At 45.5% G+C, this 24,346-nt stretch overlaps 1 protein-coding gene across 3 annotated transcripts in view; it reads left to right on the top strand.

Moving 5' to 3' along the window:
- The window catches only part of LOC115141268 (stAR-related lipid transfer protein 13-like), a 153,116-nt gene that overhangs the window by 86,894 nt on the left and 41,876 nt on the right, over positions 1-24,346 (top strand). The window contains exon 1 of one of the 3 annotated variants that reach the window (XM_065000306.1): positions 7,482-7,774. The exons of the other annotated variants lie outside the window; for them this stretch is intronic. Coding sequence (XP_064856378.1) covers positions 7,558-7,774 — 217 coding nt within the window. The 5' untranslated portion in view covers positions 7,482-7,557. Of the gene's footprint in view, positions 1-7,481; positions 7,775-24,346 lie in introns of those variants that run through there. 3 annotated transcript variants of the gene reach the window in all.

Below are 24,346 nucleotides of genomic sequence, written 5' to 3'. Positions count from 1 at the left end.
TAGGTTGTGTTTTCACTGAGGAGTAATTCTGACATCTATTACAGAAACAATAGTTACATGTCCTATAATACAGCCGCATGAGAAGACCTGGCTGACATTGAGGGATAGAGTCTCTCTTCAGCTGGCACCTGCTCTAGAACATGTGCTTGGCGTGAATAAGAGACTCCCAGCCAAGACTGTCCTCAAAGTGAAAGCACCTGCTACAGTCATATTGGTCCTAAGATGTCTCTCTTTGAAATGTCTTCAGTTCTTACAATCAAACAGGACATTCCTACTGCAGCCCAGCATTATACCCAGTCTAACAGGTTGTTTTTTGGATCATGGGGTGGAATTCATCAGTCATTCTGAAGCTACTGCAGGACAGGAGCCAGACCAAAGCCAGAGTCATGCAGGGCTACCATCGTTTCTCTCTGAGTAACTCCCCACTTCATACCAGACCAGAGCCTAAACATTTACCCAGTTGCTTCTGATCAGTCCTGAATCCAACCACCTAGTAGTACTATCTCCAACCCTGGTTCCAGCCACCTAGTAATGCTATCTCCAACCCTGGTTCCAACCACCTAGTAATACTATCTCCAACCCTGGTTCCAACCACCTAGTAATGCTATCTCCAACCCTGGTTCCAACCACCTAGTAATGCTATCTCCAACCCTGGGTCCAACCACCTAGTAATACTATATCCAACCCTGGTTCCAACCACCTAGTAATACTATCTCCAACCCTGGTTCCAGCCACCTAGTAATGCTATCTCCAACCCTAGGTCCAACCACCTAGTAATGCTATCTCCAACCCTGGTTCCAACCACCTAGTAATGCTATCTCCAACCCTGGGTCCAACCACCTAGTAATGCTATCTCCAACCCTGGGTCCAACCACCTAGTAATGCTATCTCCAACCCTGGTTCCAACCACCTAGTAATACTATCTCCAACCCTGGTTCCAGCCACCTAGTAATACTATCTCCAACCCTGGTTCCAGCCACCTAGTAATGCTATCTCCAACCCTGGTTCCAGCCACCTAGCAATGCTATCTCCAACCCTGGTTCCAACCACCTAGTAATACTATCTCCAACCCTGGTTCCAGCCACCTAGCAATGCTATCTCCAACCCTGGTTCCAACCACCTAGTAATACTATCTCCAACCCTTGTTCCAGCCACCTAGTAATACTATCTCCAACCCTTGTTCCAGCCACCTAGTAATACTATCTCCAACCCTGGTTCCAGCCACCAAGTAATGCTATCTCCAACCCTGGTTCCAGCCACCTAGTAATGCTATCTCCAACCCTGGTTCCAGCCACCTAGTAATGCTATCTCCAACCCTGGTTCCAGCCACCTAGTAATGCTATCTCCAACCCTGGTTCCAACCACCTAGTAATACTATCTCCAACCCTTGTTCCAGCCACCTAGTAATACTATCTCCAACCCTGGGTCCAACCACCTAGTAATACTATCTCCAACCCTGGTTCCATCCCTACTACCTGTTGGGATAAATAATAAAAATGTATTATAGCAGATAGCAACACATAGCACCACATAGCACCTAGCAACACATAGCACCTACCAACACATAGCACATAGCACCACATAGCACCTAGCACCACATAGCACCTAGCAACACAAAGCACCTGGCAACACAGAGCACTAGCACCACAGAGCACGTAGCACCACATAGCACGTAGCACCACAAAGCACATAGCAACACATAGAACCTAGCAACACATAGCACCTACCAACACATAGCACCTAGCACCACAAAGCACCTAGCACCACAAAGCACCTAGCACCACATAGTACCTAGCAACACAAAGCACCTGGCAACACAGAGCACTAGCACCACAGAGCACGTAGCACCACATAGCACCACAGACCACCTAGCAACACAGAGCACCTAGCAACACAAAGCACCTAGCACCACATAGCACCTAGCACCACAGAGCACCTAGCACCACAGAGCACCTAGCAACACATAGCACTTAGCACCACAGAGCACCTAGCACCACACAGCACCTAGCAACACATAGCACTTAGCACCACAGAGCACCTAGCACCACACAGCACCTAGCACCACATACTGTAGCACCTAGCACTACAGAGCACCTAGCACCACATAGTACCTAGCACCACAGAGCACGTAGAACCACAGAGCACCTAGCACCACAAACCACCTAGCACCACAGAGCACCTAGCACCACATAAGGTAGCACCTAGCACCAAAGAGCACATAGCATCACAAAGCTCAGACTACAGGAATGATCAGAGCATTGCAGCCACACACCAGAGACAGGGACCTCCACCCCCTCACTTCCATGAACTAACACCCTTAGTTTGTGTGTGTGTGTGTGTGTCTGTGTGTGTGTGTGTGTGTGTGTGTGTATGTGTGTGTGTGTGATTAACAGTAGAGTCAACACATGAAATCATTTGCACAATGTCACAGCACCACCCAATACCTGAACAAACAGTTTATCCACAGTACCACAGTATAACAGCTCCTGATGTGTGTGTGTGTATGTGTGTGCATGAAAGCATATAGAGGGTTGTGGGGCTCTGAAGTGAAGGGAGCTGTGGGTGAATGGTGGTCTTTGTTGCCCAGGGAGGGTCCTGCCAGCCAGAGGGACAGGGGCTGTTTGACTGTTTGCCTGCATCCCAAATGGCACCACCCTATTCCCTATATAGTGCACTACTTTTGACCAAAGCACTATAAGGAATAGGGTGTTATTTGGGCAGGGTTGGGGAGTAACGGATTACATGTAATCTGTTACATGTAAGGGATTACAAAACCGGTAACTGTAATCCGTTACACTCCCAGCATAAGTATTGTAATCAGATTACAGATTACCTTTGAATAACTAGATGATTACTTCAAGGATTAATTTAAATTCAGAAAAACACTTTGACACTGTTTTCTCAATAACACTGAAATCAGCATTGAAAAAAGGCGGAAGTTTAAGTTTGTTCCACCTGAGCGAGTCTGACAACAAGTCAGAGACCACTATGATGACACACCAAATGTGTTTGATGGATCGCTGGAAAAGAGCAAGAATAAGCTTTTGTAGGCTACAGTCCAAGCTATGTCTTCCAATTGTGCGACTGCAGTCGGCATCCAAAGATTATCCAATTTGAATAAATGCTTGGAGGTAAGGATGACAGCAGTGGTGTCCTCTACGGCGATACGGATATCACTTATTATTGATATCTACACAGCGCATTGATGTGAATCACACTGCTGCTCTCTCATTTAGCTATTTGCGCCTTACAGATTGTGGTTGTTGTGGATGGCTGTTCACAAATCTAAATGTGTATTTGAATCCAATAATGTTTGAATTCAAGAAGTTTAAGCTGCCTATCAATCATTGTTTTTCAAACCAGTGGACAGCCAGTGAAAAATGCGCTCTTGCAACAGCTGCAACAGCGGATCCCAGCCTATGGAATAAAAATTGGCCGTTTATTGCTCAATCTAATTCATGCCGATAAAAATAATTAAACTCATAGGCCTTTTAAAATGATAAACTTGAATTAGCTAACACAACGTGCCATTGGAACACAGGAGTGATGGTTGCTGATAATGAGCCTCTGTACGCCTATGTAGATATTTCATAAAAAATCTGCGGTTTCCAGCTACAATTAATTTACAACATTAACAATGTCTGCACTGTATTTCTGATCAATTTGATGTTATTTTAATGGACAATTTTTTTGCTTTACTTTAAATAACAAGGACATTTCTAAGTGACTCCAAACTTTTGAACGGCAGTGTACATTTTTGTCTTCTTCTGTAACGGTATGAAGGAGAAGAGGACCAAGGTGCAGCGTGGTATGTGTCCATATCTTTTAATAAAGAACTTGAACACTGAACAAAAACAATAAACCAACAACGGAAAACAGTTCTGGCTGGTGCAGACACACAACAGAAAACAGTTCTGGCTGGTGCAGACACACAACAGAAAACAGTTCTGGCTGGTGCAGACACACAACAGAAAACAGTTCTGGCTGGTGCAGACACACAACAGAAAACAGAAAATGATCACCCACCCAACACAATAGAAAACAGGCTCCCTAAATATGGTTCTCAATCAGGGACAACGATTGACATCTGCCTCTGAGTGAGAACCATACCAGGGCAAACACAGAAATAGCAAATCATAGAAAAACTAACATAGACAACCCACCCAACTCACGCCCTGACCATACTAAAACAAAGACATAACAAAAGAACGAAGGTCAGAACGTGACATCTTCTAATGCCTCTTAAGGGGAAAGTAATCTAAAAGTAATTGAATGTAATCAAATTACGTTACTGAGTTTGGGTAATCCAAAGTTACATTACTGATGACAATTTTGGATAGATAACTAGTAACTGTAACGGATTACATTTAGAAAGTAACCTACCCAACCCTGTATTTGGGAGGCACCCTTTGACTCTTTAGCTTGGTGGTGTGCCCTCTAGCAGCGCCAGTCCCATGTGGAGCCCTGTGCTGCTGGACACAGGCAGGCTGTATGTTGAGAGGGGTGACAGCACCAGAATGGCCCGCTGAGACTGGGTGGGTCTGCTCTGTTTGCAAGGATGTGGACTCTGTTTTAAATGTGAATGATCACTTCTGTTGTTCCATCCTGTTCCAAACTCAACAATACTACTGGAAGGTTATCAAGTTTCAAGAACTACTTTTATTATTATTTAGTTTAAACTTCACTATTGCCAACTGCTGTAACGTGGTTCGTCTGGGGAAGAAGGAGTAGACCAAAGCGCAGCACGTGTTCATATTTCCTTTAATTAACATTTACATTTAAGTCATTTAGCAGACGCTCTTATCCAGAGCGACTTACAAATTGGTGCACTAAATACAAAAGAACAAGAGACTAAATGAAAACCGAAACAGTCCCATATGGTGCAAACACTGAAACGGAAAACAACTACCCACAAACACCATGTGGGAACAGGCTACCTAAATATGGTTCTCAATCAGAGACAACGATTGACAGCTGCCTCTGATTGGGAACCATACCAGGCCAAACACATAGAACTATAACACACAGAACAAACATAGAATGCCCACCCCAACTCACGCCCTGACCAAACTAAAATAGAGACATAAAGAAGGAACTAAGGTCAGGACGTGACAACTGTATCTTATCATCATATCTCAATCTCAAATTCTAGAGGCTGTAATGTTGTGGCAGTAGCATAGCTGTTTTAATGAACCGGAAAGCTTACTGGGGTCTGTATTAACCAGTTGATATTCATTATAATCCCGGTGTTTAGGCTCAATGGTTTCTTCTTCACAAGGTGCCACAGGCTTCCTGTCCTGTTGAACACCACTGTGAATGGAGACGGGCTGAGAGTGGTGTTAGAGAATGGTTGTGGGCGGGGGCCTGGGGGTGGAGAGGGGGTTGTTGGGGAATGGTGAGTTTGGGGAGGAGAGATTAGCATTCTCCCTCTCGTTCATCTCTCTCCTTCTTTTTACTCTCTTCATTCTTTCAATTCAATTCAATTCAAGGGGCTTTATTGGCATGGGAAACATATGTTAACATTGCCAAAGCAAGTGAGGTAGATACTATTCAAAAGTGAAAACATTCCACTCACATAAGTTCCAAAAGAATAAAGACATTACAAATGTCATATTATGTATATATACAGTGTTGTAACTATGTACAAATGGTTAAAGTACAAAAGGGAAAATAAATAAGCATAAATATGGGTTGTATTTACAATGGTGTTTGTTCTTCACTGGTTGCCCTATTCTTGTGGCAACAGGTCACAAATATTGCTGCTGTGTTGGCACACTGTGGTATTTCACCCAGTAGATATGGGAGTTTATCAAAATCGGGTTTGTTTTCAAATTCTGTGTAATCTGAGGGAAATATGTGTCTCTAATATGGTCACACATTGGTGCAGGAGGTTAGGAAGTGCAGCTCAGTTTCCACCTTGTTTTGTGGGCAGTGAGCACATAGCCTGTCTGCCTACAGCGGCCTTTCTCAATAGCAAGGCTATGCTCACTGAGTCTGTACATAGTCAAAGCTTTCCTTAGGTTTGGGTCAGTCACAGTGGACATGTATTCTGCCACTGTGTACTCTCTGTTAAGGCCCAAATAGCATTCTAGTTTGCTGTTTAATTGTTAATTCTTTCCAATGTATCAAGTCATTATCTTTTTGTTGTCTCATGATTTGATTGGGTCTAATTGTGTTGCTGTCCTGGGGCTCTGTGGGGTGTGTTTGTGTTTGTGAACAGAGCCCCAGGACCAGCTTGCTTAGGGAACTCTTCTCCATTTTCATCTCTCTGTAGGTGATGGCTTTGTTATGGAAGGTTTGGGAATCGCTTCGTTTTAGGTGGTTGTTGTCAGGATTTGGCCAGGGTTGTTCCGGTTTTTGGTCACTAGATGCCCCCATTGTGCCTTTTGACCTTTTGTTTTCCCTTGATCCCCATTATTATTTGCACCTGTGCCTCGTTTCCCCTGATTGTATTTAAACCCTTTGTTTTCCTCAGTCCTTTGCTCTGTGTTTGTATGTTAGCACCCAGCCCTAGTATTCTGTTAACTCTTGTTGATCCTGGTGGATGCTCTTGTGGAATTCTGTTTTTTGTTCTTGTTTATTTATTTTTGAGTATCTTTTGAGGCTTTTTGTGCTATACCTACCACCTTGTGGATTTACCTTTTTTGTCTTGGAGGATTACCTTTGTTCTTGTGGAATTCCTTTTGAGGTTGTGGAGTTACATGTGTTCCTGAAGGACTTCACTTTTTACTACATTAAATACACCGTCTCAAGTACTGCTGTGTCTGCCTCATCTTCTGGGTTCTGCCGACTATTCGTGGCTCAGTTGGTTAAGTGACTGTTTCTCACTCCGGAGACCCGGGTTCGTAACCGGGTCCTGACAGTTGTAGAATTGAACGGCTCTTTTCTGGATTTTGATAATTAGCGGGTATCGGCCTCTCTCTCTCTCTTTCAGTCTCTCTCTCTTTCTCCCGGGTATCGGCCTAATTCTGCTCTGCATGCATTATTTTGTGTTCTTTCTCCTCTGTCTTTTACCTGAGTCCATTTGCCAGCGTGGTAGACTCCCATCTCCTGAGTAAACTTGTAGGTCGTCATTGTAAATAAGAATGAGTTTTTAACTGACTTGCCTAGTTAAATAAAGGTTAAATGTAAAAAACTAATTTACTTGCCACTTGTGTGCAAGTCCACACTCCACAGCGGAGGATTGTTTTGGGCAGGGCGGGTCCTAACAATGCTGTTTTTCTAAGCCCTCCCATGTCCTCCTTCCTCAGTCAGTTCACAGGCTTTCTTCTGGTATTTATATTTCCCTCCAGACCCGCGTTCAGGAGTTCAGTCGGTTCCTCTCCCTCTCTCACAGACAGACACTGGATAGAGCTCAGTAAGGTGGGCAGTACTCTAAGTACTGATCTGCCACTGGCTGCTGTCTGATCACCTGACCTGGAGAGGTGTAGCTGGCACTCCTCCTCCCTCCCCTCTAGCCTCTCAGCTCTCCTTCCGAGCCCCAGACTTTCAGATCAGAGGCCAGTGTAGTGTGTGTGTGTGTGCAAGTCTAGCAGTGCCAGTGCTGCAGTAGCAGTCATGTACAGGGATCTGTTTGACAGTCACTCTGAGTCCCAGGGACCAGACAGTGAGTGTCTGGGCAGCAGTATGAGTCAGGACAGCCAGGATTGTCTGGGCAGTATGACCCAAGAGAGCCAGGATATCTACCTAAGGATGGACCACCATCGCCGTCGCTCCGGATACCGCCTGGGACGCATAATTGCCCGGCAACAGCTGCTCAGGAGGATAGCTGGAGGTAGGAGGAGGAATGGTAGCTCTAGTCCAGGGTGTTGTATGCGGCTTGCTGACACAGCCTTAAGCGGCAGCAAGCCTCACCTGATGCCCTGGACTAGAGCTAGTGGAGTGGATACTGTAGTAGGAGTGGTGGTGGAAACTCACTCTAAGTGTGTAAGGACATGGCAAGGTGCTGGACTCAGTCATGGAGTAACTCTGGTGCTGCTTAACTTAACACTTTTAGCAAGCTGTGTAAAGGGTGACTAATATTGTTGTTCTAGACTAGCACACCACAGTGTCCCTACATTCCAGAGGGTTGATTTTGTGGACTATTCCCTAAGTATGTAACATACCTGGGCTGTGTCATTCGCTGAATTGTTGTTTTGATCCTAAATACGATATGCAAGTCAAGACAGCTCAGAACACCACAGTAGGCGTGTGTTGGGAGCATGACAAGCTATCAGCCCCACCTGAACCTTGATACAGTAGGTGACCTACAGTGCCTTAAGAAAGTATTCACACTCCTTGACGTTGTCCACATTTTGTTGTGTTACAGCCCGAATGGATTAAATGTAGATTTTGTGTTACTGGCCTACACACAATACTCCATAATGTCAAATTGGAATTAGACATTTTTACAAAATAATAAAAAATGAAAAGCTGAAATGTCTTGAGTCAATAAGTATTCAAACCCTTTGTTAAAGAAAACCTAAATAAGTTTAGGAGTAAACATGTGCTTAACAAGTCACATAATAAGTTGCAATAATAGTGTCTAACATGATTTTTGAATGACTCATCTCTATACCCCACATATACAATTACCTGTAAGGTCCCTCAGTCGAGCAATGAATTTCAAACACAGATTCAACCACAAAGACCAGGGAGCGTTTCTTGCAAAAAAGCAGACATTGAATATTATCTCTTTGAGCATGGTGAAGTTATTAATTACACTTTGGATGACGTATCAATACACCTAATCACTACAAGAGAGGAAGGAAACCACTAGGATTTCACCATGAAGCCAATGGTGACTTTAAAACAATGACAAAGTTTAATGGCTGTGATAAGAGAAAACTGAGGATGGATCAACAACATTGTAGCTACTCCACAATACTAACTTAATTGACAGAGTGAAAAGAAGGAAGCCTGTATAGAATACAAATATACCAAAACACACATCCTGTTTGCAATAAGGCACTGAAGTAAAAACTGCAAAAAATGTGGCAAGGAAATTAACTTTATGTCCTGAACAGACAGCGTTATGTTTGGGGCAAATCCAACACATCACTGAGTACCACTCTTCATATTTTTAAGCATGTTGGTGGCTGCATTGTATTATGGGTATGCTTGTCATTGGCAAGGACTGGGGAGTTTATTACAATAATAAGAAATGGAGTAGCGCTAAGTAAATGCAAAATACTAGAGGTAAACCTGGTTCAGGCTTCTTTCCAACAGAGACTGAGAGACAAAGTTACCTTTCAGCAGGAGCACAAGTCCACATTTACACAGGAGTTGCTTACCAAGACGACATTGAATGTTCCTGAGTGGCCTGGCTACAGGTTTGACTTAAATCGGCCAAGGCAGCAGCTACTCTTCTTGTGGTCCAAACACATTAAGGCACTTACATTACATGTAAAACGAAATATAAAATAGTACATCATATAACATTATTACACAACGACATATCTACAATACAAAATGTATAATACCACCATACAATAATATTACAATGTACGTGTGTGTAGAGTGTGTGTGCTAGCGCTTGTGTGCAAATGCCTGTGTCTGTACCTTTGTGTGTCTCTCTTCTGGGTCCGCTCTTGCTTGATTATGTATGTGATATCAACAGAAAGGTATATTTTCTGGGTGATTTAAGTATTGACTGGCTTTCATCAAGCTGCCTACTCAGGACATTTTTTTAAACTAACCAGTGCTTGCAACCTGGTTCAGGTTATCAATCAATCTACCAGAATAGTTACAAACAGCACATGAATGAAATCATGAACATGTATTGATCACATCTTTATTAATGCTGCATACATTTGCTTTAAAGCAGTATCCAGATCCATAGGATGTAGTGATCCCAATAAAGTTACCATAGTTAGGAAAACTAAAGTTCCAAAGTCTGGGCCTAATATAGTGTACAAGAGGTCAAACAATACGTTTTGTAGTGATTCTTATGTTGATGTTGTTAAGCATATTTGCTGGTCTGTGGTGCATGATGAGCAGCAACCAGACGCTGTACTTGACACATTTATGAAATTGCTTATTCCAGTTACTAATAAGCATGTACCCCTTAAGAAAATGACTGTAAAAACTGTTAAATCCCCTTGGATTGATGGACAGTTTTATGCTTGAGTGGGATGAGGCAAAAGGTATGGCAAATAAGTCTGGCAGCATAACCGATTGGCAAACGAAATGCAAATTGAGAAATCATGTGACTAAACAAAAGAAAAATACACTATACTATGAAACAAATGAATGATTTAAACAATGATAGTAAAATGCTGTGTGTCACCTTGGTATAACGGGTCGGGAGACAGGTGCAGGAATGTGTATGTCATGCCCTGATCTTATAGATCCTTATTATTCTCTATGTTTGGTTAAGTCAGGGTGTGACTCGGGTAAGGAAAGTCTATGTTTTCTATTTCTTTGTTTTTTGGCAGTGTGTGGTTCCCAATCAGAGGCAGGTGTCTATCGTTGTCTCTGATTGGGGATCATATATAAGTTGTCTTGTTTTCTGTTTAGTGTCTGTACCTGACAGAACTGTGCGCTTTCGCTTTGGTTATTTTGTTTGAGTGTTTAAAAAAAAAAAAAAATCATGAACACTTTCTATGCTGCGCTTTGGTCCACTCCTTTCAACGAGAGCCTTAACAGTGTAATAGTTTAAAAAATGTCTTTACCCAAATTACAGCGTGCCATGTACAGGCATGGGGATGAAGACCAAACAAACATGTATACAAAACACAGGGTTGAGACCCAAACAAAAGAGCGAGGGGTACCTCGAATAAATACACAAGCGCACACAATGATTATCACAAGAGACGAGACCCGTAATCATCTGCGCAATACAAATGGTACGAAAGCCAAAACACAGCACAGGTACTCACACGACCAACGGACATTGTAACAATAATTGACAGCTCAATGGTGAACCAAAGGGCACACTTAAACAATGACTAATTATTGGGAAATGGGCACCAGGTGTGCGTAATAAACAGTTCCGGAGGGATCCGTGACCCCCCCCCCTCCTCCATCTCGAAGGACCATGTAAAAACTATTGGTCGCTAAATCTGGAGTAATGATGGACCATGTACAAACTATTGGTCGCTAAATCTGGAGTAATGATGGACCATGTACAAACTATTGGTCACTAAATCTGGAGTAATGATGGACCATGTACAAACTATTGGTCACTAAATCTGGAGTAATGATGGACCATGTACAAACTATTGGTCACTAAATCTGGAGTAATGATGGACCATGTACAAACTATTGGTCACTAAATCTGGAGTAATGATGGACCATGTACAAACTATTGGTCGCTAAATCCGGAGTAATGATGGACCATGTAAAAAAGGTTGGCTAGTATGCCATCACCCGTCTGAGCGGGCGGCTTTGAATGCCCTCTCCCACTATATACTTATAACTGATTGGTTTGGTTCTGCCCACTATAGTTCTGTCCGGTTAGAACATGATGTTGAGGCCCATACTGAACACTTGGTCACCACCACATGCACACACACGCAGACACAGCTGTTTCTATTTGAGGATGTTTATTGTGGTAGTCCAAATGACTTTCAATCTAATTGTTGTGGTGATTTTCATGCACGCACAACATTCAAACATTCGTGTTATTGTCGACAATAAAAAGTCCTCCGAAACATGCGTCTTCACCCTTCAGACGACGATAGCACTCTGACCTGAGTGGGCGGGTGCAGTGTCCAGATGCACATTTCCAAGTGTTCTGAGCTTAGTCATGGACTAAAACGCTGTTTCAAAGGAGATTCTTCATTGATCATGGCTATTTATTCCAGGATGTTCGCAAAACTGGCCCATAAAGTGCGGGTACTATCAATGCACTCAACCTTTTGTCACACACAGTGGTATTAGAGTCTGTCCAGTGAACTGACCTCCTCCATCCCCTGTTGTGGCCTGTCTCTCCTGGCTGGAGCATTCCAGCTGGCCAGCTGCATTGACGTAGCAGGCTAGGAGAGGGAGGGACTGGGCTACCACACCTGGGTTCAAATACTATTTGAAATCATTTTAAATACTTTATCTGTGCTTGAGGCAGAAAACCCCCTCTATCTTGCACTCCAGACAGGCTAGAACAAACACTCAAAATATTGGAAAGATTGCAAATATTATTTGAAACCATGTCTGGGGTTTACCCGGCCATAGTGACTGGTAATATGGCAGACTGTGGGAGGGAGTGACTGGGAGCTACTGGTAGTTTGTATAGTTTCACCCTGAATTCCCGGGAAGCTTGTCCAGGGGTCTTAGTCGTGTTTCCGATCTGATGGCATTGCAGTGAGACTCCAGCTACGAATGTGTGGGAGTGTGTGTGGGTCCCATTCAACTGCTTATAGCCAGTCAAAGAGACTCCATACCAATGAGTTGCTACAGTGTACAACATTCCCAGACCCATTTTGTATTATATAAACATTTGGCAGAGTAGGCCTACAGAGCTGCGACTGTGGTCCAATATCTAGCAGGGTTTTCCTGGTCCACAGAGTGAAGGAATGAGTCAGTTTATCTGCAGCAGGGTATGAGGATGAGGCTAGCTTCTCTGCAGCAGGGTATGAGGATGAGGCTAGCTTCTCTGCAGCAAGGTATGAGGATGAGGCCAGGTTCTCTGCAGCAGGGTATGATGAAGCCAACTTCTCTGCAGCAGGGTATGAGGATGAGGCCAGCTTCTCTGCAGCAGGGTATGAGGATGAGGCCAGGTTCTATGCAGCAGGGTATGATGAAGCCAGCTTCTCTGCAGCAGCGTATGAGGATGAGGCCAGCCTCTCTGCAGCAGGGTATGAGGATGAGGCCAGCCTCTCTGCAGCAGGGTATGTATGCATCCCAAATTGAACCCTATTCCTATATAGCTCCCTACTTTTGACCGGGCCCATGGGGATTTGGGGCCAGGGCCGGTCCCATTTGGGAATCAGCCTATGTGTATGAGGAAAGAGGCCTGTGTTCTATTCTAGAGGAATGTGTCTCTTTCCTGTCAATATTCCTGCAGTCCAACTCAATCTCTCTCTCTAGATCTATAGAGCAGACTGACTGCATATCTCCCTGTATCTGCTGCTGCTGCTATTAAGGGGGGTGGAAAAACCCAACACTTCACATCCGAATATAACTATATAGGTCCTCTGTGTCCAATTCCCCCATACTCACGAACACAGACCCTCACACACGTGGTTATCCGCCCCTTTGCCCCCTCTGGCCGTACACAATACCCCCTCTGTCCACAGTCAATGATCTTTTCATGCCGTCATGGAGAGAAATTCCTCGCAGAATTCCTGTCTAACGCCCAAAGTTATTTTCATCCGAACTTCAATTTGCTTTGGATGATGTTCTACTGGCAAACCCATTGTAATATACTCAAATACAGAACCCAGAAGATTGGTCAACTGCTCAGTCAGAGTTAATGCAATAGATCATGTCTGGAGTAGTGGATATTGGTGCTTTGGCCCTAGAATGTTTATCAAGACTAAATTCATGTATAACTGGCTGTCTATTTCTATCTCTATATACAGTGCCTTGTATTCGGCCCGCTTGAACTTTGCGACCTTTTGCCACATTTCAGGCTTCAAACATAAAGATATAAAACTTTATTTTTTTGTGAAGAATCAACAACAAGTGGGACACAATCATGAAGTGGAACGACATTTATTGGATATTTCAAACTTTTTTAACAAATCAAAAACTGAAAAATTGGGCGTGCAAAATTATTCAGCCCCTTTACTTTCAGTACAGCAAACTCTCTCCAGAAGTTCAGTGAGGATCTCTGAATGATCCAATGTTGACCTAAATGACTATTGATGATAAATACAATCCACCTGTGTGTAATCAAGTCTCCGTATAAATGCACCTGCACTGTGATAGTCTCAGAGGTCCGTTAAAAGCGCAGAGAGCATCATGAAGAACAAGGAACACACCAGGCAGGTCCGAGATACTGTTGTGAAGAAGTTTAAAGCCGGATTTGGATACAAAAAGATTTCCCAAGCTTTAAACATCCCAAGGAGCACTGAGCAAGCGATAATATTGAAATGGAAGGAGTATCAGACCACTGCAAATCTACCAAGACCTGGCCATCCCTGTTGTTGCTGAAACAGTGTTGTGGCCAGACTTAAAACCTGATTGCATTCCATCTAAGATGTTGTTTTCTTGGAAGTAGACCTTTAGCTGCCTACTAACTAAGGACTCCAGTACCTTTGACAGTACAGACAATTTTGATATGGGTCGATATGGGTCGATAGTTGTAAGTAGCGAAGGATCTCCATCTTTCAGGAGAGGCAGTACAAAAGCAGATTTCCATAACTTGGGGATTTCCTTAACATCAAGCGTGAGGTTAAAAATACATGTTAAGGGGGAGCAATGATGTCTGCAGCTAGGTGTAGGAGGCGGGGGTCTAGTTCATCAGGGCCAGGGGATTTTTTAAAATACATTTCTTTCAGGGCTTTACACACTTCTGAAACAGAGAAGGTTGAAAAGGAGAAACTGGTGAAGGAGTGCACAGGCGTGTCAGGTAAATTCATAGGGGGCTTTCAGAATGGAGGTTCTCTCAGTTACAATCTGTGTATCGACCAACAATTGTTTGGGAAGCTATGTATATTTTTTAAAGACTGAAATGGTGCTTTACTGTGGTAGAACTCTAAACCATGAAGAAAGGCTGGCTCACTGACACCATTTGTTTTCTTCATGTCTTCACTGAGGGGTCTGTGTTTGGAACAGGTCCTCCTGTCCAGTCTGACCTCTTAGCTGACCCCCGAAAAGGACCTCTGACCCCCCTGTGAATCTCTTGTTGTAGCCAGTGGCTCCATTCTCTCTCTGTGAAGACAATTAGCTCTCTCTCTCTCTGTCTCAGGGCTCAGGACACTGTTGGCACCTCATCTACTGGTAGGAGTTACAGCCGGGCAGCTGAATAGTAATAGGCTGGAGATAATCTGTCTGTCTCCTCAGGAGGACTGTGATAACTAGCAGTGTGGACTGAAGGTGCAAGGTTGTTGTGTACTGTAGATTACATGACATGGTTGTTGTGTACTGTAGATTACATGACATGGTGTACTGTATATTACATGACTTGGTGGTTGTGTACTGTAGATTACATGATTTGGTTGTTGTGTACTGTAGATTACATGATTTGGTTGTTGTGTACTGTAGATTACATTATTTGGTTGTTGTGTACTGTAGATTACATGACTTGGTGGTTGTGTACAGTAGATTACATGATTTGGTTGTTGTGTACTGTAGATTACATGACTTGGTGGTTGTGTACAGTAGATTACATGATTTGGTTGTTGTGTACTGTAGATTACATGACTTGGTGGTTGTGTACAGTAGCTGTATGACTTAAGGGTTATTATGCATCATAGAACCAGGCTACAGGCCTGCTAGCCACCATGATAACCCTCTGTAAAATATAGCCATGTTGATCATATTGTGGCAAAGAAGGGGGTCGAGTGATAAGTGGCAGATATGTGAGAGCAGAACTAATAAACGGGCTCTGCCCGATCACTAAAATGGCCACCCCTGTCAGAACTACAGATCATCAAATGGCCGACCGCCAAAACTACAAGTCCCAGAAGCAAGGGGAACCCTCAGAAGGTGGAGCCGACTCACAGATAAAGGGTCAAGAAAAACCAGGAAGAGGAAGAGAGAGTGCTGGAAGGAGCTATGAACAATAGAGAAAGAGACTATAGAGATTGACTGGATTTACCGTGTATGAGCTGGATTGTTTTGGACTTACCTGTTGGCGTTTGGACCTGGACCTACCGAGAACCCGATTCGTGTACCGAACCCTGCTATCCTTGACCTCGCCTACGGCCTGGGTGGACCAGGACGGAGAAACAAAGACACAGGTACTGTCCTGTTCGAAATAACTCTCACTCTTGGATGATTTGGTGACAGTTTACCACTTAGTTTGTGACAAACGCTCCTAACCTTGAAGAGGTTTGCCACACGTGGTGGAGGATGCGGGCATGGACTAACATACCACTGGTTAGGTAGAAGAAAAAATAAATAAATGTTCAGTTAGCACTCCAAAGGGGAGTCAGGTTTTTTTTTGTTTTGGCTTTGTTTGGTTAGGACAGTTTTTCAGGAAAATGAGTATGGAGGGAGCCATACAGGCCCTGTTACAAGCGGCGGCCGCCCAACAAGAGGCAACTAGAGCTCAACAAATAGTTCATCAGGATGCAATGCGAATGTATCAGGACACGTTACAGGTCCAGCACCGCACCAACCAGCTGCTCACAGAAGAGCAAGAGAGAAACACCCGGGAGTTAAGAGAAGGCCTAAAGGGGCTAGCGTACCAAATTGGGGCTCAATTACCAGCTGCAAATACTCAGAGGAGGGCCAATCATTTTCTTCAAAAAAATGACAGCGCAGGATGATGTGGAAGCATATCTTACCACCTTCGAAAGGACGGCAGAGAGGGAGGAGTGGCCGAAAGAAGAATGGGCAGGGCTTCTGGCACCATACCTGGCAGGGGACGCTCAAAAAGCGTATTTCGACCTGGAGTTGAAAGATGCACAGGATTACGATAAACTAAAGGGGGAGATCCTGACTAGACTGGGAGTGACCGATACCGTGAGGGCACACCGCTTCCACCAGTGGTCCTACCAACCGGGACAACCCCCACGAACACAGATGTTCGACTTGATTCACCTGGCACGGAAATGGTTGCGACCAGAGACCCCGGTCATCCGCCGAGATTGTCGAGACCATCGTACTCAACCAGTTTCAGCGAGGTCTACCCCAAGAAGTGAGACGATGGGTTGGCCAGAACGAGGTACTTTCCGCCGACCATCTCGTGGGCCTGGTTGAACAGTATTGTACGGCAAGAACAGCTGAGCAGGCACAGGAGGAAAGATTCCCGTTCCCCAGGCATGGGCGAACCAGCGGACAGGGTAAGGCTGTCCCAACATATAGAGGGGGAAGAGAGCAGCGTGGGGCCATGAGGAAAGAATCAGAATCAGGCCAAGACACTAAGGGAAAAAACGGAAACCGGGACTGGGGGTCGAGGGGGTCTCCCCCCCGAACCCCTATTATCTGTTACAATTGTAATCAACCAGGACATATTGCAGCCTACTGCCCTATTAAAGAAGAGCCAATGCAATGTAACCTTGGTGAAAATGAAGATGATATACGGTATGCATGTCCTGTTGTAACCACTGTACTTGAAAGATCAAGAAACAAACATATGTGCAGGGTGAAGGTTGAAGGGAAAGAGGTTGAAGCACTGCTGGATTCCGGCAGTATGCTAACCCTGGTCGTTGCAGGCCTAGTGCCGACTCATAAACTGGATACAAGACAGGATATCAGTGTTACATGCATTCATGGGGATACCCGTCTGTACCCCACGGCCTTAGTGAGCATACAAACAGAGGACGGTCTGCTGGATTATGAGGTCGGCGTGGTCCCAAAGATGCCATATGATGTAATATTGGGTAGAGACTTTCCTAACTTTGCGAAGTTAGGCCACAAGAATGGCATGTTTGAGAAGCCAACAACCCTGACCAAGCAGGAAGAAGCATGGGGCCTTCAACCAAAGCCAAGAAAAGAGGTCTCCCAGGGGACAACATCACAGGTGCTAGTAGGGGAGGAGGAGGATGAAGTGGCAAACCTCGCTGATAACGAACAGCCCGGTACTAGTGGGGCTGGGGCCGATCTGAATCCTTCGGACGACGATCTAGAACCAGCAGACCTGGCAGAGTCCTTGACTAATTTTGGGACGGCCCAAAACCAAGATCCAACCCTGCAACAAGCCAGAGCAGATGTGCAGGTCGTAGATGGTACTCCCATAAATGGTGGGATGATGCCTAATAGTTTTCCCCACTTCATCATGAAAAAGGGTTTGGTGTACAGAGTCTCGAAAATAGGGGTTGATGTGGTGGAACAGTTGACAGTACTGGATCTAGCTCATGGGCACATTCTGGGTGGACACCTTGGTATCGATAAAACCCGAGACCGGATTGTAAGGAGGTTTTACTGGCCAGGAATTCAAGCTGAAGTGGCTCGGCATTGTGGAGAGTGCCCGGAGTGCCAGTTAACAGCTCCCCGACCAGCATTTAGAAGCCCGTTAGTGCCACTCCCCATAATCGAAACGCCATTTGAGAGGATAGCGATGGATTTAGTGGGCCCACTACCCAAATCCGCCAGAGGTCACCAATACATTCTGGTCATTCTAGATTATGCCACTCGCTACCCAGAAGCCATTCCCCTTCGGACGATGACTTCCAAAAATATCGCAAAGGAATTAGTGCTCTTGTTCACCAGGGTAGGGGTTCCAAAGGAGATCCTTACCGACCAGGGGACCCCCTTTATGTCCCGCCTTATGGCGGACCTTTGTAAACTGTGGCAGGTGAAACAGTTGAGGACATCGGTTTACCATCCTCAGACAGACGGGCTGGTTGAGAGATTCAACCGAACCCTGAAGTCAATGCTCAGGAAGGTCATCGAAAAGGATGGGAAAAACTGGGATTGCATGTTGCCATATCTGATGTTTGCCATTAGAGAGGTTCCTCAAGCCTCGCTGGGGTTTTCTCCCTTTGAGCTGGTATATGGAAGGCATCCCCGGGGAATCTTAGACATCGCCCGAGAAACCTGGGAGCACCAATCCACCCCGTATACTAGTGTCATAGAGCACGTCACGGCAATGCAAGACAGGATAGTGACAGTCATGCCCATCGTCAGAGAGCACATGAGACAAACACAAGAACACCAGCGGCACACTTATAACCGGCAGGCTACCCTGAGGGAATTTCAACCGGGAGATAATGTGTTAGTGCTGATCCCCACGGTAGAGTGTAAACTACTAGCCACATGGAAAGGACCATATGAAGTACTGGAGAGAATAGGAGAAGTCAATTATCGGATCCGACAGCCAGGTCGACGGCCCCAGGAACAGATTTATCACATAAACCTGTTAAAAGCATGGAGAGAGAGAGAAACACTAATGGTCACATACCCCACACACATTCAGGAGACAGCCGAAGTAAATATTTCACCCACTCTGTCCCCAGCGCAAGTACAGGAAGTAAAGACCCTGATACAGAAAAACAGAGTGTGTTTTCAGAGGTACCTGGCCGAACTGAGGTTACGGCTCATGATATCGTTTCCCTACCAGGGAGAAAAGTGAGTATGAGGCCATATCGGGTACCCGAGGCTCGACGGGCCGCGATTAGATCAGAGACGGAGAAAATGTTGACAGCTGGAGTGGTCGAAGAGTCACATAGTGAGTGGTCTAGCCCAATTGTGATGGTCTCCAAGCCCGATGGGTCTTTGCGGTTCTGTAACGACTTTCGGAAGGTAAATGAAATCTCGAAGTTTGATGCCTACCCCATGCCCCGAGTAGATGAACTACTGGAGAAAATTGGTCATGCTCGGTACATTACGACCCTTGATCTGACAAAAGGGTACTGGCAAATTCCTCTGACCCCCAGGGCCAAAGAAAAGACAGCCTTTGCAACACCTGACGGTTTGTTTCAATACACCGTCATGCCATTCGGCTTACACGGGGCCCCAGCCACCTTTCAACGGCTCGTGGACAAAGTCCTAAAACCGCACAAAGCATACGCCGCAGCTTATTTAGATGACGTGGGGATCTACAGCCCAGATTGGGAATCCCACTTACCCCGGGTACAGGCAGTGTTAGATGCCCTTAGAAAGGCAGGGCTCACGGCAAACCCTGCCAAGTGTTATGTGGGGTTAGAGGAAACAGAGTATCTGGGATACACTGTGGGAAGAGGATTAATCAAACCCCAACATAAGAAGGTGAAGGCAATTAGAGAATGGCCGAAACCAGTAAATAAGAAGCAGGTCCGAGCCTTCCTAGGGCTGACCGGTTACTACCGGAAGTTCATCCCAAGTTATGCCACAGTGGCCGCCCCACTTACCGACATGACTAGAGCCAGAGGGCCAAACATGGTCAAATGGGATGAAAGGGCCACCAAAGCATTTAGGACATTACAGGAGGCTCTCTGCTGTAACCCAGTGCTGGTGGTACCAGACTTTGAGAAAGAGTTTGTGGTTCAGACGGATGCCTCAGAGGTCGGCTTGGGAGCAGTGCTATCCCAAGAGGTAGAAGGGGTGGAACACCCCATCCTGTTTTTAAGCAGGAAGCTGGAACCACGGGAAACCAACTACTCAGTCGTTGAGAAAGAGGCGCTGGCAGTAAAGTGGGCTCTAGAAAGCCTGAAGTACTACGTGCTGGGGCGCCACTTCACCCTCATCAGTGACCATGCCCCACTCACCTGGATGCATAGGGCTAAAGAGAAGAACGCTCGGGTGATGCGGTGGTTTTTGAGTCTCCAACCGTTTCATTTTGACTTGAAACACAGAGCAGGGAAGGAAATGGGAAACGTGGATGGGTTATCCCGCATGCATGCATATTTTGCTGCGGTAGCCCGACCTAGGGGGTCGGATCTAGAGGGAGAGATATGTGGCAAAGAAGGGGGTCGAGTGATAAGTGGCAGATATGTGAGAGCAGAACTAATAAACGGGCTCTGCCCGATCACTAAAATGGCCACCCCTGTCAGAACTACAGATCATCAAATGGCCGACCGCCAAAACTACAAGTCCCAGAAGCAAGGGGAACCCTCAGAAGGTGGAGCCGACTCACAGATAAAGGGTCAAGAAAAACCAGGAAGAGGAAGAAAGAGTGCTGGAAGGAGCTATGAACAATAGAGAAAGAGACTATAGAGATTGACTGGATTTACCGTGTATGAGCTGGATTGTTTTGGACTTACCTGTTGGCGTTTGGACCTGGACCTACCGAGAACCCGATTCGTGTACCGAACCCTGCTATCCTTGACCTCGCCTACGGCCTGGGTGGACCAGGACAGAGAAACAAAGACACAGGTACTGTCCTGTTCGAAAGAACTCTCATTCTTGGGTGATTTGGTGACAGTTTACCACTTAGTTTGTGACAAACGCTCCTAACCTTGAAGAGGTTTGCCACAATATTAAGGATACAGTACCTTAACAGGAAGAAGCTTCGGCCTCCCAGGTTTTGAGGTGGGCTGAAAGCCTGTGACAGAGCCTATGTTGTGCCCTACTCAACACGACCCTGATGGTGACAGAGCCTACATTGTGCCCTACTCAACACGACCCTGATGGTGACAGAGCCTACGTTGTGCCCTACTAAACACGAACCTGATGGTGACAGAGCCTACGTTGTGCCCTACTAAACACGACCCTGATGGTGACAGAGCCCACGTTGTGCCCTACCAAACACGACCCTGATGGTGACAGAGCCTACGTTGTGCCCTACTCAACACGACCCTGATGGTGGCAGAGCCTACGTTGTGCCCTACTCAACACGACCCTGATGGTGGCAGAGCCTACGTTGTGCCCTACTCAACACGACCCTGATGGTGGCAGAGCCTAAGCTGTGCCCTACTCAACACGACCCTGATGGTGACAGACAAGGACTTCTTATCTATTTCTCTAGGGAAAGTGATGTCGCACAGGCTACAGGCCAAGTGACAACCCTGGTCCCATTTAGCAGCAGTCCTGCCTCTCCTACAGCCTGTGTGTTTAACCTGACAGCTGTCATGTGCAGACCAGCCCAGTCATAGAGCAGGGTAATGATTGTCTACATACCTGATATCCAGTGTAACGATACACACAAGTCATATATTAACAGAACCAGGCTGGAAAACTCTCACTGCTCAGCTCAACTCAAAGGTCAATCACGTTCTTGAGGGGAAATGCTTACTACCGGAATAATTTCCCAGTTCAAAGTGGCACAAATCAAGTCAATAACTAGGTACTAACTAATTGTATCTCAGTAACAGTTACTGAAATAATACTTTATTAGGTCAGTATGTATTAACTGTGGACTCTGATTGTGTCATTTGAAAGTGAAGTCCAGGCCTCTCTTGATCTTTACATTAACCTCAGATGGAGTGTGTGTGGGTGTATGTTTGTATTTGTGTGTGTGCACGTGCGTGCGTGTGTGTGTGTGTGTGTGTGTGTGTGTGTGTGTGCGTGTGTGTGTGTGTTGGAACATAAACAGGGTGTTTTCATGGCAATTCGAGTGGAATAAGATGTTAGAGATGAGAGGTTATTGGTTGTGCCTCCTGGTGATTCAGTAGCCTGTCGTCACTGTTCCACTCGGTTTCCTCACGTCACTGGGTTCATCCTTTCTGCTGTCCTCCTCTGGCAGTGATGTGTAACTGCACCACCATATGGAGTGTGTGTGTGTGTGTGTGTGTGTGTGTGTGTGTGTGTGTGTGTGTGTGATCTCCTAGCCCTGTACGTGTGATAGCTGTGGTTCTGGGCCAGAGTAAACTGTCTGTTTGTCTGTTTGTCAGTTATTCATGAGGATCTTTCTCCAGTTGTATTACACAGCTCATGGAAAACCAAATGACAGTGTTTGCTATGCAATCAAAGACAGGAGAATTACAGCATACAGGCTTACATTATGACAGGGAAACAGCATTTCCAGACACCAACATTATATTACCCCCCCACACACACACACGCACACACACGCTGCTTATAATAGGTGACTGATTTACAGAGGGCAGCTGTCAAAGTGGTGCACATGTATGTCCATTAGCAGGAGGACAAGGTTACTAACTACATAGAACTCAGTTGTGTTATAGACTGCACTGGGGGGGGTTAGAACAGAGAGAGAGAGAGACTGTCAGTAAGACTGTTGTGGTTGTGGCAGCAGTAGCAGGAGGACAGCCAGGCATGCAGTGGTGTGGTGTGGGGACCATCTCTCTCTCTCTGTCTCTCTCTCTGGCTGGAGCCTGTTTCCTCTCCCTGTATCTGGACCCAGAGACCCACCAATGCCAACCAACAGGTACCTCTCTACTCTCTCTCTACAGCCTGCCCTATACAGTACCTCTGGCCAAAGGTATTAGCCCTCTCTATAACTCTCTGGCCTCACACAGGTCTGTGGATTTTTCATGCCGATGTCTAGTTTGATAACACTGCTCTATATCTCGTAGACCAAAAACAACAGAAGATAAAAAGGCGTTTTTTGATGTTATCATTCTTCTGAGAAAAGAAAACTTCTGAGTTAAGTGTAATCATTTAGTAGCTACCGGTAGTTCACTATTTGGGAACTTACATCAGTCATCTGGTATGGTAGTGTTTCTATGTCCCATACTGAACTACTCAGGTTATCTCTTAACGTTAACAACTAACACTCTGGATGCATCCCGATTGGAATCATATTCCCTATATAGTGCACTTCTTTTGACCAAAGTCCTATGGGCCCTATATAGGGAATAGGGTGCCATTTGCGACTCATGGTCTGATTCCTGAACGGCGAGGAGGGCTGGTGGTGGTACACAATGTGTTGAGAGGGGGTGACAGACGTATGCCTTGTTGAAATGAAAAAGGAAGTCTCCAAAAGCCAAAGTTGATGTTTTTCTCTCCTCTATGAAGGGCCTCCAAGATAGCTGTCAAAACACTTTAGCATGTGTGGGAAAATGGCCCCGCTCCAGCGCCTGGAAGTGTTTATGTAGAATTTGGGGCTGAGGTGGGGGCTAAAGCTTGAGATTGATCACTGTATGTATCTCACAGAATGCATGGCGGTTTGATTTATGATCTGTTTGGAGCTGCTGGCTGAGTGGGGTAGAGGTGAGAAGGGCTGTGGAGAGTGTACGGGATGGGATCTGTCGAGGTGTTTTCTCAGCCCTGCCTGGGGTCGTGAGGTTTCCTGGTACAGGCCTCTCTTCCAGGGTTTCTCAGCCCTGCCTGGGGTCGTGAGGTTTCCTGGTACAGGCCTCTCTTCCATGGTTTCTCAGCCCTGCCTGGGGTCGTGAGGTTTCCTGGTACAGGCCTCTCTTCCAGGGTTTCTCTTCCAGGACTTGGTAAAGGGATTCATGTGGGTCAGGGTGAGGTTTAGATCTGGGAAGTACTATGGTCAAGAGTAGTGGGGAGACGGGAACACCACTCCTATATGAGACCAGACCCGACCACTACCCTATCCTTCCCTCAGCCAGGAACAGGTCTGTAAATCACAGTGATGCTTGAAGAAATGTAAAGCTCGGGTGTATCTCTGAGATCATGACCGGTCTTCACCATGTAGAAGCTTTTAGAACATATGTGATGTCTGCTTTTTTAAAACAACTTGAGGATGCATCATTCTAAAAGGTTCACTGTGTTTAAACTAAAGGGGCAGCAGCCATATAACAACAGTCAGAAGGGGTTTTTACATCCCTGTGGGCGTTGGATGTTTTGGTGCTGTTGTCATAGTAGACATTGTAGACAGTGGTGGGTGTGAGAGTGACTGTCAAGGTATGTTGTTGTAAGTATGTCTTTGTGTCTTGTGTAGTTGAGACATGGTATGTGTCACTGTGTTGTCTAAGGTATCTATTGTTCTAATAGCATTAGAAGTCTGCTCTGTGCTGGGTGAAAGGAT

Source organism: Oncorhynchus nerka, linkage group LG14, assembly GCF_034236695.1.
Source record: "Oncorhynchus nerka isolate Pitt River linkage group LG14, Oner_Uvic_2.0, whole genome shotgun sequence".
In the NCBI taxonomy this organism is placed as follows: Eukaryota; Metazoa; Chordata; class Actinopteri; order Salmoniformes; family Salmonidae; genus Oncorhynchus; species Oncorhynchus nerka.
The sequence above is the reverse complement of the archived record's forward strand: the minus strand, read 5'-3'. Positions and strand labels throughout refer to the sequence as shown.